At 62.9% G+C, this 15,678-nt stretch overlaps 2 protein-coding genes and 1 non-coding gene across 3 annotated transcripts in view; 1 reads left to right on the top strand and 2 right to left on the bottom strand.

Annotated features, from left to right (window-relative positions):
* TRAF7 (TNF receptor associated factor 7) overlaps positions 1–1,686 on the bottom strand; it is a 12,739-nt gene extending 11,053 nt beyond the window's left edge. The window contains exons 1-2 of the mRNA XM_007939663.1: positions 1,606–1,686; positions 1,154–1,211 (exon numbers count right to left, since the gene is read on the bottom strand). Coding sequence (XP_007937854.1) covers positions 1,154–1,211; positions 1,606–1,686 — 139 coding nt within the window. The remainder of the gene's footprint in view (positions 1–1,153; positions 1,212–1,605) is intronic.
* Positions 1,687–9,267: 7,581 nt separating this feature from the next.
* On the top strand, positions 9,268–9,350 carry LOC122149925. Its single transcript, XR_006163400.1, has one exon. It is a non-coding gene; the product is annotated as a small nucleolar RNA SNORD60 (small nucleolar RNA).
* Positions 9,351–10,604: 1,254 nt separating this feature from the next.
* On the bottom strand, positions 10,605–15,673 carry RAB26 (RAB26, member RAS oncogene family). The gene is made up of 9 exons (XM_007939533.2): positions 15,497–15,673; positions 14,469–14,579; positions 12,118–12,159; positions 11,964–12,030; positions 11,712–11,764; positions 11,139–11,204; positions 10,973–11,029; positions 10,790–10,866; positions 10,605–10,707 (listed from the first exon to the last, which is right to left on the bottom strand). The coding sequence occupies exons 1-9, from the start codon at positions 15,671–15,673 to the stop codon at positions 10,605–10,607; spliced, it is 753 nt and encodes a 250-aa protein (XP_007937724.1).
* Positions 15,674–15,678: the final 5 nt, after the last annotated feature.

The following is a 15,678-nucleotide window of genomic DNA, read 5'->3' as shown; positions in this document are numbered from 1 at the left end:
TTCAAAGAGGACATGAGGTAAATGCACCGTAGCTGTGTGCGGCTGGGCAGCCCTGGTTCAAAGAGGACATGAGGTAAATGCACCGTAGCTGTGTGTGGCTGGGCTGAGACGGTGCCGGAGGGTCCAGGGCCTGGCTCTCTTCCCAGGGACCAACCCACAGGCTCTCCAGCTCCCACCTCCACTTCCACATTACAGCTCACCGGGGCCAGTGGGCTCGAGAGTCCACCAGGGAGCCGGACAGAGCCACCCCCACAGGCCACAGCCTCAGGGTCTGCAAGTCCCCTGGTCCCTGCTGGTAGCTGGCTCACCCCCTCGACCAGAGGTCCTGCACCCCAGCTTTTGCTGCCCTACGGCTGGGCCTTAGCTCCCCATCCTGTGACAAGGGGGGCCCTGGGCTGGACGGGGGGCTGCAGGCCTGTGTCACTGCTGGGCTGACCCCTGCCCTGAGAGCTCCCAGCTGCCATGACAGGTGCTGAGACTTGTACAGGTAAAGATGGGGACTCAGGACCCACGGCTTGGGTGGTGGGACTGGGAGTGATGTCTGTCTGTCTCTCTGCTTGAAAAGGTATTTAAGGAGGCTGGTACTTTCAGAGGTGCCAAGGGGCCCACCTAGCAGGGGCCCTGGTGAGCACGGGTGTGCGGCGACCCATGACCCCGTGGCCTCTGAGACCAGAGAAAACCCAGGAAAAGTGATGAAGAAGGTTATCGGTGGCACAGTGCCAAAATGGAACAAACTCTGCATACCTTCTGGAAAGAGGCAGTGACCTCACTGCCACTTCTCACAGCCTCCCAGAAGGGCTGGTCTCGGGCCACTGGCCCACACTCAGGCCCAGAACTCCACAAAGCTTCCCGTCAACTCCACATGCCAGCATGGTGCCTGAGCCTGGCCTCAGAGGGGCAGGCAAGGGGCTACGAGGAAGGGGCGGGGTGCCAAGTGGGGAGGGGAGCTAGCACACAGGCGCAGGGGCTGAGGAGGGGGCACCAATGGCCCGACCCCACCTGGCCAGGACTAAAACGGGCAGGGAGCACAAGGTGCGAGTGGGGCCACCTGATCTCGGCGGACACCCCCCAGGAGAGGTCCCTTAGGCATGGTTCCAGGATGAAGGGGAAGACACTGGTACCCAGAACCAGCCGGCCTCGGCTCAGAGCTCACCTTTCGTGATGGTGGTGACAGCCGAAAAGGCAGGCCCAAAGGTCGTTTCCATCCTGGTCTGCAAAGAGGGTACAGAGAATGTGGCCTTGACCCCAGAGAGTGCGACATGCACACACAGCCACACGACACGTGCTTACTGATCACACATGTGCATGGACACCTCCACAACACAGACATGGACCCACACATGTACCACATGTGCATGTACACAGATACCCCTACAGCACAGACACGCACAGGCCATGCACCACGTTTGCGTGTGCATGGACACCCCCACAACACAGATGCGCACACGTACACCTACAGCACCCACACGCACAGACCCTGCCCGCCTGCCTGGCCGGGGGACAGCCCTCCAGGAAGTTTGCACGGTGGAAACCCAGCAAAGCCTGCTGAGGTCCTTGGCGGGGTGTGGGTGCACAGAGCAGACCCCTGCCCGGGGGACGCCTTACCCCGGTGGCAACGTCTGGGGTGGGAAGGTTGGCAGGCCCCCCGGAGAAGCGGTTGTAGCGGGCAGTCTTGCCCAAGCTCATGCCTGGGCGGCATCTAGGGTCTGCGGGCCGCGTCCTCTGAGGGGGGAGAGACGAGGGGGTCAGGCTAGGGGCCCCATGGCAGGCACAATTGGCTTCTGTCCGCCATCGACACCAGTGGCCACAGCGGGCAAAGTCCCCTGTGTCCTGCCTGCCCAGGTGTTCACAGCTGAGGAAGGGAGGAACCCCATGCTGCCCATGGCGTCACTTCCGTCCTTCGTCCTTCAAGGCTGGGCCGGCCTTCAAGGCTGGGCTGAATGAACAGCCTGGCCCGCCCCGCCCCAAAGGTAAGGGAGCCACACCTGCATGCATACGTGCTCCTCCGCCGCCCTGAGTCACAGCCCGGGCTGCCCTTCCTGAGGGTCAGATGTCCCTGGGGCTGGGGCCAGGCCTCAGTGGGCGAGTGCTGGACCCATGGGGGGGGGTAGTCACGGCAGGACGAGTGTGTCCTGCCAGCACAGGTGGTGTCACCCCCGGCCAGCCACAGGCTCAGGTGTGGTCATGGGAGATCCTGCAGGTGCAGCAAGTGGAACCCACCCGTCCCAAGACGCAACTCCTGAGAAGAGAGGCTACAGGCGTGCCGGCCGGGCCCGCTGAGTCCGCAGGAGAGAGAGGTCTGGCGTGCAGGGCACCTGTGGTGCCCCCAAAGCGCTCCAGCTACTGCCTGGAGCCAGGTCCCTCTTGTCAGTGCACAGTCTCCCACTGTGATGGAGTTGGCTGGGTTAGGGTCCCGAGCCTCCTGAGAGCCACTCGTCCTTCACCTTGAGACCCCCTTGCCACACCCCTACACCGCCACACATGGGCTAGTCGCCCTGGGATCGGGGCCGCCCGGCACTGATGTGAGCTTGTCCTGGCACTCTGAGTGGGTGGAAGGCACAGGGCCTTACTGCCCGTGGCCCGGCCACCAGGCTGGGGGCAGGAAGCTGGGACCAGCCCTACGCAGGGTGATGAGGCAGGATGCCAAGGCCGAAGGGGAGCACACAAGCCCCCCGCCCCACACCCCACACCAGGGGGCCGGGAGAAACCCACCCTCTGTCCCGCCGGCACCTGAGAGGATGCCAGCCTGAGAGCCATGCACAGCCTGGCATTTCTGGCGCCTTCCCCAGACCGTCCTACCCCGCCCCTCTGGCGATGCCGGCCCCACACACATCTTCAGGGGGCCGTTACCTGCAGCTACCAACACACACCGTCTCTTCACTGACAGGCGTCATCTCAAGCTCTCGGGGGTCCCTGGTGCCTCCTCCCTGCACTGTCTGCCATCCTCACCTTCTGCCAGGGGTCTGCTCAGCCCGCTCAGCCCTCAACCAGCGCGTCCCAGGCACTCGCCCCATCAGGGGCTGGGTCTTAGCCCCGAGGCTGGCACTGCCGTGAGGCACCCAGCCCTCATGCTGAGCCCCCGCACGTCTGGACAGACGCGGTCTTGCGAGGGCTTTAGCCCAAAGCCTCCTTCCTTCTATCCCCCCACCGCACTCCCCATGCACAGCCCAGTCCACAACCCCACCCCACCCCCGCAACCACTGTGGCCTGGAGAGGGGACGGGGTGCAGACAGGCCAGCTACGGAGCCTTGAGGGCCGGTTCTCAGGTCTGGGGGCAGAGGCCGGCAAGAAGACGTGCAAGGAGCTTACAGGACGGCTCTCGGGCTGAGGGGTGAGAGTGACGGGGCTCCCACACAGCCCTCCACTGTCGCCACTCTCAGCGGGAGCCTCGGGGCCCAGGCCAGCGGGGTGAGGCCGTCCTGCCGGGGTGACCGGGGGTCCAGAACCCGGGTTTCGGAGGACCTGCCCAGTCAGCAGTCGGCCTGCAGGGCCCAGCCTTTCCAGGAAGCCCGCAGCTGGCTCCCGCCCGGCTCACAGGGGGCCCGCTGGGAGGAGAGGTGGGGCACGCAGCCAGGCCGCCCTAGCCACTGACCTGGATTCCACACACGCACACTGCCAGGGACGAGGCACGGCTGGGGTGGCGACAGGCCGGCCCGAGGGCCCTCAGTGGTCCGGCCCCCACCGCTGGGCGCGGCAGACAGAACGGCACACAGCCCTACACAAAAGCGCCCAGCAGGTCCCCTGGCCGATGACGGCGGGCCTGGCTGACACATGCGACCTGAACCCCGGGGGCTCCCGGCGTTCAGCCCAACCCCTTTGGCCCCCACCCCCAAGCTCCGCAGCTCACAGACTGCGTCCCAGGAATCCACATCTGGATTCAGCAAGATGCCTGGAGTCCCGCCCGGTCCCATGGGGCTGGTCTTGCAAGAGCAGCCTCCCCCGGCCCTGCTGCCGCCAGGGAGCCCGGCAGGGCTCAGCGGAAACACCACGCCGCTGACACCCCTGGCTGGTGAAACGGCTGGTTCGGGGTGCACCCCCAGTCGGCCTGGGGCTCCCTCGGGGGCCTGGTGTGTCCACTTTGACAGGGTCCTGCTCATCTCCAAACCCAGCCGGCTAGCAACGGAGCTGAGGAACCCTCCCTCCAAGCCCCAGGAGGCCGCCTGTCTTTGGAAGAGGAAAGACCCTGGCTGTGGGAGGGAGGAGTGACACTGTAACTTCTGTTGGGCCTGTCCGGCGGCGTGACTGAGGGTCCCAGGTGGGCCGGGGCAGGTGGGCCAGGCCAGCGGAAGCAAACAGGCTGCTGGCTCCTGCTGCTGACCCCCCCACACGCCAGGCCACTGCTGTCCCCACCTGGGAGAGGCCGTGCCAGGCCAGGGGAGGACTAGCCACCTTCTCGCACTTGAGGGGTTCCTGGGCCTTGGGGCGCTCACTGCTGCCACACAGGTCAGGGGTCCTCTTTCTGCATGCAATAGCGCCCACCACGCTCTCCTCTGAGCAGCCCCACCACCTGCAGGGAGGGTGAGGCTGGCTTCCCAGGACCCCTCCCAGCCCCACCTGGGGGATGTGGGGTGACTACCTGCCCCTCCCACCTTGGGATGCACCCCAGGGGCTCTGGATCAGGCGTGGTGAGGTCCCCCCTCCTGGACTCTGGGGACAGCCACCCAGCAGTCCCGCCAGCGACTCTGGCAGCGTCATGTGTGTGGGGGGGTGGACGGTCCTGGGGGGATACCCTGGGCAGAACGTGCAGGGTGGGGCAGCCCGCCCGGGAGCCTCATCAGCGCCTCTCTGTTCTGGTATCACTACCCCAGGGAAGGGCTGGAGAACGCAGGAAGCCCAGCCTCATGGTTGGCCACTGGCTGGATGCCGGCCAGGGCTCCAGGCGTGGTCCCCAGTATCACAGAGCCATCCAGCCCTGGGTCTGCCTCTGCCTCGGCCCTAGGGCTACAGTCCAGGCCAGGCGCCAAATCCTATAGAAACAGGCATGGTTGCCATGGCAAAGCCACGCGCTCCCCCCATACAACACCCTGTGGTTCCCTGACGTCCTTTTAGCACATTTTTTCCATGCTGACATGCACGGTGTGACGTCGGGGCCCTTGGCTCTGCCTGCACGGTGCCCCTCCCCTCCCATAGCCCCGGCCAGGCCTCTGCACTCTGTGCCCGCGTCCCCCTCCCTCTACACCACTGCTCAGGCGGCGGATCCAGTGTGGCCGCCTAACCAGCCTCCTCCCCAGGCTCTGCCCGCCCTCTCCGGCCCGGGGCTCCAAGGCTCTACCTACTGAAGGGACCTCCCTGCTCACTCTGCCAGCCCCAGCTTTGACCCCACCACCTCAGGACAGGGATGTCTGCCTCTTCCCCACCTGCCCCTCAAGAGGCTTAGGAGGCATCTCCTAGTCCTGTCTTTCCCAGGGGACCTGGCTCGTCTGGGGGGAAATCCAGAGGGCTTTCTGGAGGAAGGGGCTGGCCAGACCCCAAGCAGACACTTGTCCTCTGATGTCAGCATCCAGCTGCAGGGCCCAGGGGGGATCCAAGCACAGAGCAGGACACAGCCTGTGACGTGTCTCCGGGCTGGCCACACGCTAGCACCCCAGCACAGGCTCCTGTGGGCCCCCCGAGGTGTCCACAGCAAAGAGCACAGATGCTGGGCCCAGACAGATCTGGGTCTAAACTCCCCCTCCATTGAGCAGCTGTGTGGCTTTGGGCAATCTGACTGCCCGCCTAGCCTTGCACCTCCCACCTAGGAAATGGATGGGGCCGTGAGAGACTATGGGGAAGTAAGAGTAAAGGCTTCACTACCAGCAGATGTGATCTGAGAGCTGAAGGTGGAGGCTCAGAGAGGCTGAGCGGCCAGCCCAACGACACACAGCCAGAGAGAGGGTGCACCAAGGCCCTCCTCCTTCCGACCCTTCTAGCACTGCTGACAAACTGACAAGCTTCGACACACATGAGCCAGTCCAGACCGGGGAGTCCCAAGTCACCAGATCCTGCCTATCGCCCAGCGCCTGACAACTAGGTTTAACCTTTCTACTTCCACCACCTCTTCCCCTAAACGGATTTCTTCCTTGTCAATAGTTCACCCTTCCTCCAGCTGCTTGCCAAGGTCCACACCCACCACAGGTGCCAGGCCTGTGCATGACAGGGGGACGTGGGTGGTTAGGAGTGCGTCTGACCCTAGAGAAGGCAGGACGCCAGGGAGCAGCGTTCCACACACCAAAGGTGCTTTCCCGTGGGTTCCAGACTCCACTCAAATCAATACTGAAGACCCAGCTCGTTCCTGTTAGTTTCCAGAAATCTTGATGCACGGCCCTGCCGAGAGCCGGGGAGCTTACTCCCAGCACTCAGCTCCCCAGCCAGGCTGCCCACACTCCTGCTCCCATCAAAGGGAAGGTGTGGTCTGGAGGAGAGCAGTGGCTGTGGCTACCGGGTGCAGAGACCCCAGGCCCGAGGTTTCCTCGGAGCAGAGCAGCGAAGCAGGGATTTCTGGCAGAGCCGGCACGCACCATACAGACCCTCAGGGAAGGGGTCTAGGAGCGGAGAGGCTCAAAGAGAAGGAAGGAGAAACTGGCCATATGCTTGGCACTTGGCAAAGGCGGTGGGCAGCTCCCAGGAGAGGGGCTGGATCTAGGGGATGGAAGCAGAGCTGGAAGTAGGGTGGGTGCCTGAGGGTGGGTGGGGTCCAGGACCCCCCCAGGGCCCAGCTCGGCCTCCCCACTCACGGGACCCCAGACTCAGCCCCGGCTGACCGCCCTGGCCTGACTCAAAATCACCACCCCTGGGGAGCTGGATCCCAGTGAGGACTAGTGGACACTGGCCCCAACACTCCCCTGGAGACCCGTTCAGCCTCCTTACTGCCCCAATACCCCACCAGGCCCCACAGTCCACCCATCCCCTGCGCACAACCAGGAGCCTGTTTACTAGGTGAAGACCGGACACCGTCACCCTATAACCCTATAACAAGGGAATTCCTGAGTGGTGTAAATGATGAAAGCACTCAGCTGCTGTCGGCGTCCGCCCAGAGATGTCTCGAAAGGTCTGGCAATCTAGCTCAGAAAAACCACCAGTGGAGACCCAGCGGAGTCCAGGACTACTCTGACACACGTGGCGTTGCCGTCAGTCGGAATGAGAGTGATGCCAACTGCATTGGCACGCACAAAGAGACCCCTACCCTGCAGCCCGTGGGCCAGCCCACCACCCTGACTCCTATCACCACTTTGCAGCGCTCTGCGGGAGTACGCCTGGCCCAGCCTGTCTCACTCACCGACTCTGCAGATCTGGACCCCCCAAATTCTCCCCCAGCACCTTCCCAGGACTTGCTCCTCCCAGTTCCGTCTTTGGCTAACTGTTCTCTGCCCAAAAGGTCTCTTGGGAGCCCTAACTTTTTCTCAGCACCCTGTTTCTTTCTTTCATAGCACCCACAGCAATTCCTCATCATTCCATCGGTTTATTGTCCGCATGCGCTCTTCCGCGAACAGTGATTCTTAAATGGGTGAAATGTCCCCCCACACACCGGAGGACACCTGGCGATGCCTGGGGACGTTTCGATTGTCACAACTGGGGGCGGAGATGCTACTTACAGGCATCTAGTGGGTGGAAGCCAGGGGCGCTGCTCAACATTCTACAAGGCACAGGGCAGTCCCCCACCACAAGGAACAATCCAGCCCAAATTGCAAACAGTGCCGAGGGGGGGGAACGCTGCACCCCAACACGAGTCGGATCCTGCTGCCCCGCAGCCACCCCGGCCCCTAGAACAGTGCTTGGCACTCAGGTGGCACATAATAAGTGCAGGAACAAGGAATAAATAAGGAAGGACGAGTGAGGGACGGGCAGATGGACAGACCCAGAGATCCCAGCCCGACTCAGCCCCGCCCCTCCCAAGGCTAAACCCCCCCCGCTCGGGACCCGAAGCGCCTGTCCCCCGGCCCCATCACGCTGCCCCGAGGCGCGAGCCACGGGCCCGGCGCGCCACACGGACACTCACCCGCCCGCGGCCGCGGTGCAGAGACAGTGCCGCCCGTCCGTTCCATCGTGCCCCCTCGGCCGCCTGCCGGGGAAGGGACCAGACGCGCGAGCCGGAAGCGCTCAGGGCTGCGCCCGCCGGGAATTGTAGTTCCCGGGCTCTGGGGGCCCGAGAGGCCACCTGACATGCGGCGCTTCGGAAACTACGACTTCCGGCGGCCCTGCCGCCGCGGAGCGGGATTGGCGGCTTCGGAATCACTCTGTTGCAGGCCGGACTTTGATTGGCTGTTTCAGTCCGTCACTCACAGCTGGGCTCAATAGCCTTGGTGAAAGGGAGGAGCTTCGGGTCTCCAGCTTGAGAGTTGCTGTTAGGGGACGCAGGGTGGGCTCCGACTCACGGCGACCCTGTGCACAACAGAACGGAAACACTGCCCGGTCTTGCGCCATCCTCACAATCATTGCTTTGCTTGAGCCCGTCGTCGCAGCCACTGTGTCAGTCGATCTCGCTGAGGGTCGTCCTCTTTTTCGCTGACCCTCTGCCAAGGACGATATCGTCCTCCCAAGGACCAGTCTCTTCTGACTGGTGAAACCAAGTCTGACCTTTCTTGCTTCTAAGGAGCATTGTGGCTGTACTTCCTCTAAGACAGATTTGTTTGTTCTTCTGGCAGTCCATGATACTTCAGTATTCTTTGGCAACACCACAACTCAAATGCATCAATTCTTCTGTGGTCTTCCTTATTCATTCACATGTATGGCTTGGGTCAGGTGCACCTTAGTCCTCAAAGTGACACCTTTGCTCTTTAACACTTCAAACAGGTCTTTTGCAGCAGATTTACACAATGCAATTCGTCGTCTGATTTCTCGACTGCTGCCTCCATGGGCGTTCATTGTGGATCCAAGAAAAATCCCTGACAACTTCTATCTTGAAGTTCAATGAAGGCCTGGGAGACCACCCCTAAAATAAACGCCGTTGAGCGATCGGTGGAAACAACGAGGTAGGAACTTAGCCTATCAGGTACTAGGGGGGCGGGTACTTCCGTCGGAGTTGCCCAATCACAGAGGTGGAGCAGTTCCTATAAAGGTTTGAGCTTCCAGCATCGTGTTCTTTCGCGGTTGAGTAAAAGGTTGGGGTGCTGCTTCTTTGGCTTAAGCTCTAGTGTGGGCTTGAGGGTGTTCCCCGAGCCCAGCAGGCCGGCTTCCCCTGAGTTCTTTGTGAGCCCTTACGTTCCTACCCATGTTTCCGTTAGCGAAGGCCGTGTCCACACCTACGTCCAGGTAAGCCTAGGCCGGGTCTTTTACTCCGACGCAGCCCGGAGCCCATGATGAATTGCTTTAATTTCTGACACCTCGTATGAAAACTGCACGTGCAGTCTGATTATTTTGCAAGACTGAGGCTTCGGGATTGCGCGTTTGATGAGGAGGAGGGCTGGGAGCGTTGATGGCTTGCCCCGAACGGCGGAGGGGGCTCCGGTGTACATGATCCTGGCTGCCTTTCAGGGTCATCGGGAACCGGCTGCAGACCCTGAGCCCCCGTTAACGTCTTCAGCCCGGAGGTCCAGCGGGCAGGAGGGCCTGGTGGTAAGGAGGGCCTGTGTGTGTGTGAGATACTCGGCAGTAAAGCATTGACGGTGCATCGGTGTGTCGTTTGTCATTACTTAACGCCATTTGTCGCCCAGAGCCCTGCTCATTGCGTTTGGGGGTTGGGAAGGGGTGCTGTGACGACTTGAGGGTGGTGTCTCTTTTATCTGTTGGGGCTGCCTACTCCGTTTTCTGTCTGTGAACCCAAGAAACATTTAGTGCTTTCTCGCGGGGCGAGTCTGAGCGCCCCCTGAGCACCCCAGCAGCCGGTTCCCGGTATACCACGTGCTCCCGAAGGAACGTTGGAGTTTGGAGCAGAAACACCGGGTGACCTCAGTGGCAGTGTCTTGCATGCCACTTTGGGAGGGTGCCCGCACCTTCTGCAGAGTTTGGAAGCTGGGGTTCTAGAAGTCGGGTTTTTTTTTTTTTTTTCCCAACAGAACAGGCGGAGGCATCCGCAAAAACACCTTTATTCACTGAGGCTGAAAACAGCTGTGCAATCGAAAGACTGATGGCTCAATGACTTTTAGTACAAGCTGGAAAACGACTCCTGTCCCACTCTGCCTCACTGTCACCCACCGCACCTGGCCTCTGGTCAGCAGGTGGGATGGACGCTGCTGTCCCGAGTCTCTGAACTCTCACCCTGTGTTACAAAGCCTTGGGGTTTCCAAGGTGACAGGGGGCAGACCCTGTGTAGGACCAGCGCGTGGAGTGGGAGCAGCGAGCAGCCCCAGACACGATGCACAAAGGATTTAAGGCTGTTGCCCTCTCCGGGTGTGCGGGCTGCAGACATGGCTTTTCTAGGCAATTAGGCACTGTGCACCTTGCCCGGTGACCAGCAGGGGGCAGCAGAGCGCCGGGCAGTGGGGCCTACACGCTCACCCTGGAACCAGGCCAGCCCGGGAGCAAGGCCCACAGCCCAGCGACAGGGTGGACGAGGAGGCCGTGGCCCCGCCAGCTCCCTGAAGCAGGTTTACTCGCACCGGGGCTCCAGGTTGCCTCTCAGGCAGGAAGAGGCCAGGCCAAGCCCCCATTCTGGGCATAATAACCACCAGGGCCAGCGCCTGGCCAGGTCAGGGCCAGCAGCAGGCACCCCCACGGCCTTCTTTTTTGATGTAGTCATGAAGTCGGAAGCGGGGCTCGCTGGGACCCCTCATGGAGCGTTGCTTCAACTCCCTGCGGGAGGGTGACCATGAGCAGGCTGGCCTGGAGACCCTAAGCAGAGTGTCCAAGGGGCTGGCCTGGTATGGGGACTTACTTTGCTATGGCTGTGAAGGCCAAGTCCACGTTGAGGCCTGTCTTGGCGCTGGTCTCCATGAAGGGCAGCCCATACTCCTGCAAACAGGCTGGCTACCAGCTGGACCTTGGCCCAGAGGGGACAGCCTGAACCCTGTCCCCGCAGCCACAGGCCCACTCTTCCACCACCCCTGCCCCTGCTCACCTCGGCCAGCTTCTCCCCGTCTTCCTTCTTCACCTCACGCTCCTGGGTAGAGTCCACCTGGCTCAGGTGCAGCGGCCTTGTGACAGCTGGCCCACAGCTGCCCACCACCCAGTGTGGAGGACAGCTACCCACCGCCCGCCGCCCAGCGCGGAGCACGACTGCCCACCTTGCTCCCCAGCAGCATGAGCACCACGTCGCGCTGGGCGTGCTCTTGGATCTCACTAAGCCAGGCCTGCAGGACCAGGGACCTTGGAGCCCTGGGCTCCAACAGCCCCAAGGCCACACCCCATAGGGCCCTTGCTAACAGCTCAGCCACCAGGGCAAGGCACTAGGTTTACAAGTGACTTGTAATGGGTGGGAGTTCTGGTGGCACAGTGGTTAAGGCTGCTAACCGAAAGGTCGGCAGTTCTAACCCACCACCGGCTCCATGGGAGAAAGATGAGGCAAGTCTGCCTGCCTGGGTAAAGATCACCAGCCTTGGAGGCCCTCTGGGGCAGTTCCACTCCGTCCTCTAGGGGCGTTATGGGTTGGAATCGACCATAAAGATTTACCACCTCGGAATCCATTGGGGGTTGCTATGAGAATCAACTTGATGGCAGTGGGTTTGATTTGGTTTTTGGTCCCTTCAGGTTTTCAGTCCTCCATCTAAGCCCCTCCCTTGTGTGGTCCTGGGGGTGGAGTCTCCAGGACCTGTCATGCCCCACCCCCACCCCACTCTCCCTGGGAAGGGAGCACAGACCTGGATGCTGTCAAAGGAGGCCTTGTTGGTGACGTCATAGAGCAGAAGCAGGGCTGGGGGCAGAAGGGTGTGTGTCACCCACATACTCACACCCCCAGTCACAGGGTGGCGGTGACATCATGCCAGCACACCAGCTACACCTGCCTGCTTGTCACCCCGACACCAGCTCCAAACAGGAGTCAGGGAGCCGGGGCACCTACAGAACACAGCCCCCCTCCCTGGGGCCTGGGACCCCCAGGGCCCTGTGCCCACCGTGAGCGTCGCGATAGTAGGCATGGGTGACACTGCGGAACCGCTCCTGGCCGGCCGTGTCCCAGATCTGTGACGACAGACAGCCTGGCATCAAGCCGCCCCCCCTCCCCTGGAGCACCCCCACCTCACCCAGAGCGCGCCCCTCACCTCTCACCTGGAGCTTCACCTTCATGCCATCCACGTCCAGGACTTTGTTCTGAAACAGAACAGGCAGCTCCTGCTGGGGCCCAGCCACTGCCCCTGTCCCAGGCAGCGGCCAGCCAGCACCATCCTCCGGCCGGAAGCTCCCAAGAGTGGGATGGGAGGGTGGGTCCAAGCCAGGACAGAGCCCAGCCCCGCTGCCCAGATGGGGAGACTGAGTTACTGCCAAGGGCCCCCCCATCCCCAGGACTTGCCGTGCCCCTGACCGAGTGCAGGACCCTGGGTGGGCCCTAAGTCTTCCCTCCACCTGCCGCCCCCTGTGGTTGACTCTGCACCCACACCTGCCTGTAGGTCCCACTGTCGCTTCCACCGGAGAGCTCCTCAGTCCCCCAGCTCCCCTCACCATGCTCCCGCCCTGAGTGAGCTGGCCCAGGCCCCTCTCCTGCCCGGACGGCCCTGCCCTCCAAGGCCCTGCCCACCCCAGGCCCCCCTAGTCTGTCACCCAGTCCCTCTGCTCCTTAACCGCCTCTGACCGCCGATCCCACACTCCTCAAGCCCCAGCCCCTTCTCTCCTGGGCCCACTTGCCCATCCAGCCCATCCAGCCTCAGCCCGCAGGGTCTGTCCCTGCCCAGCTGAGCACGGCCCCCTTTTCCCAGCCACAGGGCCCTGCCACTGCAGCCTGCCCCCACCTGGCCCCTCCTCCCACAGCTGTTGCTGCTCCAATCACACGTGTCACAGCGTCTTTGAAGTCACCCACGCTGTGCCCCCAGTCACGTGACTAAACGCCGAGCCTCAGTTCCTCGTGTGCAAACGGGGATCACCAGAGTGGCGGGGATCACCAGAGTGGCCGTTGCGGGCCTGCCCCAGAGACTTATGAACAGAGCACAGAGTGAGGGTCCCTCTCTGCTAAATCCATTAGCCACGGAGGTGGGGGAGGGGCTGCTTAAAGGACACTGAGTTTCTGTTAGGGTCTGGTAGTGACACAATGCTTTGAAACGGCAAAGGTTCTGTTATTTAACAACTAGAAAAAGCCTTGGCCTCTGGAGCTCCAATGGTGTAGTGCCTAAACCATTTGACTGCTAACCAGATGGTTGGCAGTTCAAACCCAGCACCCACTCAGTGGAATGAATACTGGGCAAAGTGCTTCCATAAAGAATTGCGGCCTTGGAATCCAAAGGGGGTCATGACGAGTCAGAATCGACTTAACGGCAGTGAGGTTTTTTTTTATTTCTCCCTTGGGGCCTTCTGGGGGCAGGGCCTTGAGTCTGCCCAGTGCACTGCAGTGACCGGGAGGCCAGCACCAGGCCCAGTCCACAGACGGCCCCATGTCTCCTTTGCTGGCCGATGGGATCCCCAGCCTGGCCCTCTGGGTCAGGAGCAGGCACAGGCCCCAGTTTCCACCTGCTGGCGTGGGGCAGGGCAGGAGAGGCCGGCAGCGCAGGCCCAGGCTCCCCGCCGCCGCCAGGACGCGCCCATCTCCCGCCCCCAGCTCCTGCTGGCAGGGTGCTCCCAGGCCTTCAGTCATCTGCCTGACACCCCGCCTTCCTTAGCACCCCGAGCGGAAGTGTGAACCCGACAGCTTCGCCTCGTCACCTGACCCAGAGCCAAGAGAGGGCTGGAGAAGGGGCCAGAACAAGAAGCTTCAACAGTCCCCCCAACTCTCCTGGCCCCACCCCCCACACCTCAGCGCTGACAGCCTCCTGGAGGACTCGAGGGGGCCCGACCCCCAGGCTGGAGTTGGCCCCCTTTCCTGTCCCCAGACGGGCTTCCCACTCCAGCCTCCTGCTAATTGAATCTAATTTAAGGGCGAGAAAAAGCAGCCCCATGAGATGGATTTGAGAACATACCAGCACCTCCATGGGGCGGCGACAAGTGGGGTTCAGACGGGTCGGCAGGGCGCAGGCTCTGCCCCACAGGCCCGAGGCCCTGGCCCTGTCCTTCCCTGCTGACCCCACAGGCTCCTGGCAGTGGCTTGTGAGCCAAGGGTCCAGGGGCACCCCCAGAAGAGCCCAGGGGACAGCCTGCAGGCTGGCGGAGATGCCAGCGGCTCTGAAAGGGGAGGGAGTCGGTGGGACCCCCCCAGACCCACCCTCTCCAGGGAATGCCCCTGTCTGGCTCTGAGGGGAGGTGCTGGTGGCCACTCCCTACAGCCCCAGGCTCCCTCCGCTGCCACCCCTGGGGGCCTCAGCTCCCAGACCCCTGAGGGTCATGCCAGCCCCGACCCTGGTGCATCTCAGCTTCAGTCACTCGTGATATCGGGAGGGGTGACCTGATCTGGAAGCCTGGCACTGGGGGGAAACGGGGAAGTGGGGTGTGGGAGGGCTGGGTGAGCAGACTCCGGGTCAGGTGGGTGCCTGGCTCACCCGAAAGTCGATGCCCACGGTGGAGATGAAGGTCCCCGCCAGGAAAGCCCCATCCTTGAAGCGTACCAGCAGGCAGGTCTTCCCCACGCCCGAGTCGCCCACCAGCATCACCTAGGGTGGCAAGAGGGGCCAGGTAGCACCCAGGAAGGGTGTCTGGTCTGCCCTGAGCTGGCTTGGCTGTGGGGGCTGTAGGCAAGGGGCTGGAGTGGAGAAGGAGGCCCAGACCCGCAGTTTCCACCGACCTGTGGCCTCCACCAGCGTAGACCCCCGGCTTCCACCTCTGGAAGGCTTGGTGGGGGCAGTGGGTGGACCCCCAGTCTTAATCTGGGAGGGGCCTGGCAGCCCAGGAGCTTGAGAGGGGAGCTTTTGGGGCTCAAGGGGGTGACAGCTGGGGACCTCCTCAGAGGTTTGTGGGGGGGGTCTTCAAATCCCAGCGGGGCACTTAAGGACTTTGCTCATTGACCTCAGGTCCTGACCAGGTCTGTGGGCAAGAAAACCCCAAGTCACCAGGTCAAGAGACCAGGAAGGGCCAGCCAGACCCTCTCCTTCCCCCACCCCCAGTCTGAAGTCAAAGATGGTCCTGCCCCCATCCCCCCACAATTCACACAGCTCCTGTCCTTGGCCTGGGGAGGGCCCAGTGCTCTACCCCACCAGCTGGCAAAGCTCTTACTAGCCACCACCCCCCCAAAAAAGGAGACCCACAGCCTCTGCGGAGTGCGGAAAGGCGACATATGGGGCCCTAGTGCGGGCGGGGATCAGCGCGCGAGGGACCAGCGCCTGCCAGGCCATGCCCCCGCGGGACCCCAGGTCCGGCCCTGCCAGCTGGGGGTGCAGCAGGCCCTGCCAGCTGTTGGACACCCGGCCCCGGGCCGACAGCTGCGTGCGTGGGATGTTCCGGGCAGCCGCAGGGTGCCCCCCGGGCCTCCCCGCTCCGCGTGTGCACGCGGCCCTGCGCCCCTCCCCAGCCCCTGGCTCCGGCCGGGCGCCACCTGCTGCGCCCGCCAGGTGGTGGGGGATTCCGGGCTCACCTTGAAGGCGACGTCGTACAAGTCGCCACCGCCGCCCAAAGAGGGCCGGCCGGGCTGCAGGGGCCCGTTGAGCGGCGCCTCGGAGCCGGGGCGCACGGTCCCGGGGCGCACCGGCAGGGGCCCGTTGGCGGCAGGCGCGCTGGCCCCCTTGCTCCTGGGGATCTTCTTCCTGGACATGCTGG

This window comes from Orycteropus afer, unplaced genomic scaffold, assembly GCF_000298275.1.
Source record: "Orycteropus afer afer isolate SDZICR_OR568_19922 unplaced genomic scaffold, OryAfe1.0 scaffold00061, whole genome shotgun sequence".
Taxonomy (NCBI): domain Eukaryota; kingdom Metazoa; phylum Chordata; class Mammalia; order Tubulidentata; family Orycteropodidae; genus Orycteropus; species Orycteropus afer.
This window is presented reverse-complemented; position numbering and strand designations above follow the sequence as displayed.

Bases quoted from the DNA above. Each gene is read 5' to 3' on its own strand.
- RAB26 (XM_007939533.2), bottom strand. From the start codon at position 15,673: ATGTCCAGGAAGAAGATCCCCAGGAGCAAGGGGGCCAGCGCGCCTGCC. The intron at 12,031-12,117 runs GTGAGAGGTGAG...CTGTCGTCACAG, and splicing joins GCATGAAGGTGAAGCTCCAG to ATCTGGGACACGGCCGGCCA. The intron at 10,867-10,972 runs GTGAGCAGGGGC...GCCTGTTTGCAG, and splicing joins ACGGGGAGAAGCTGGCCGAG to GAGTATGGGCTGCCCTTCAT.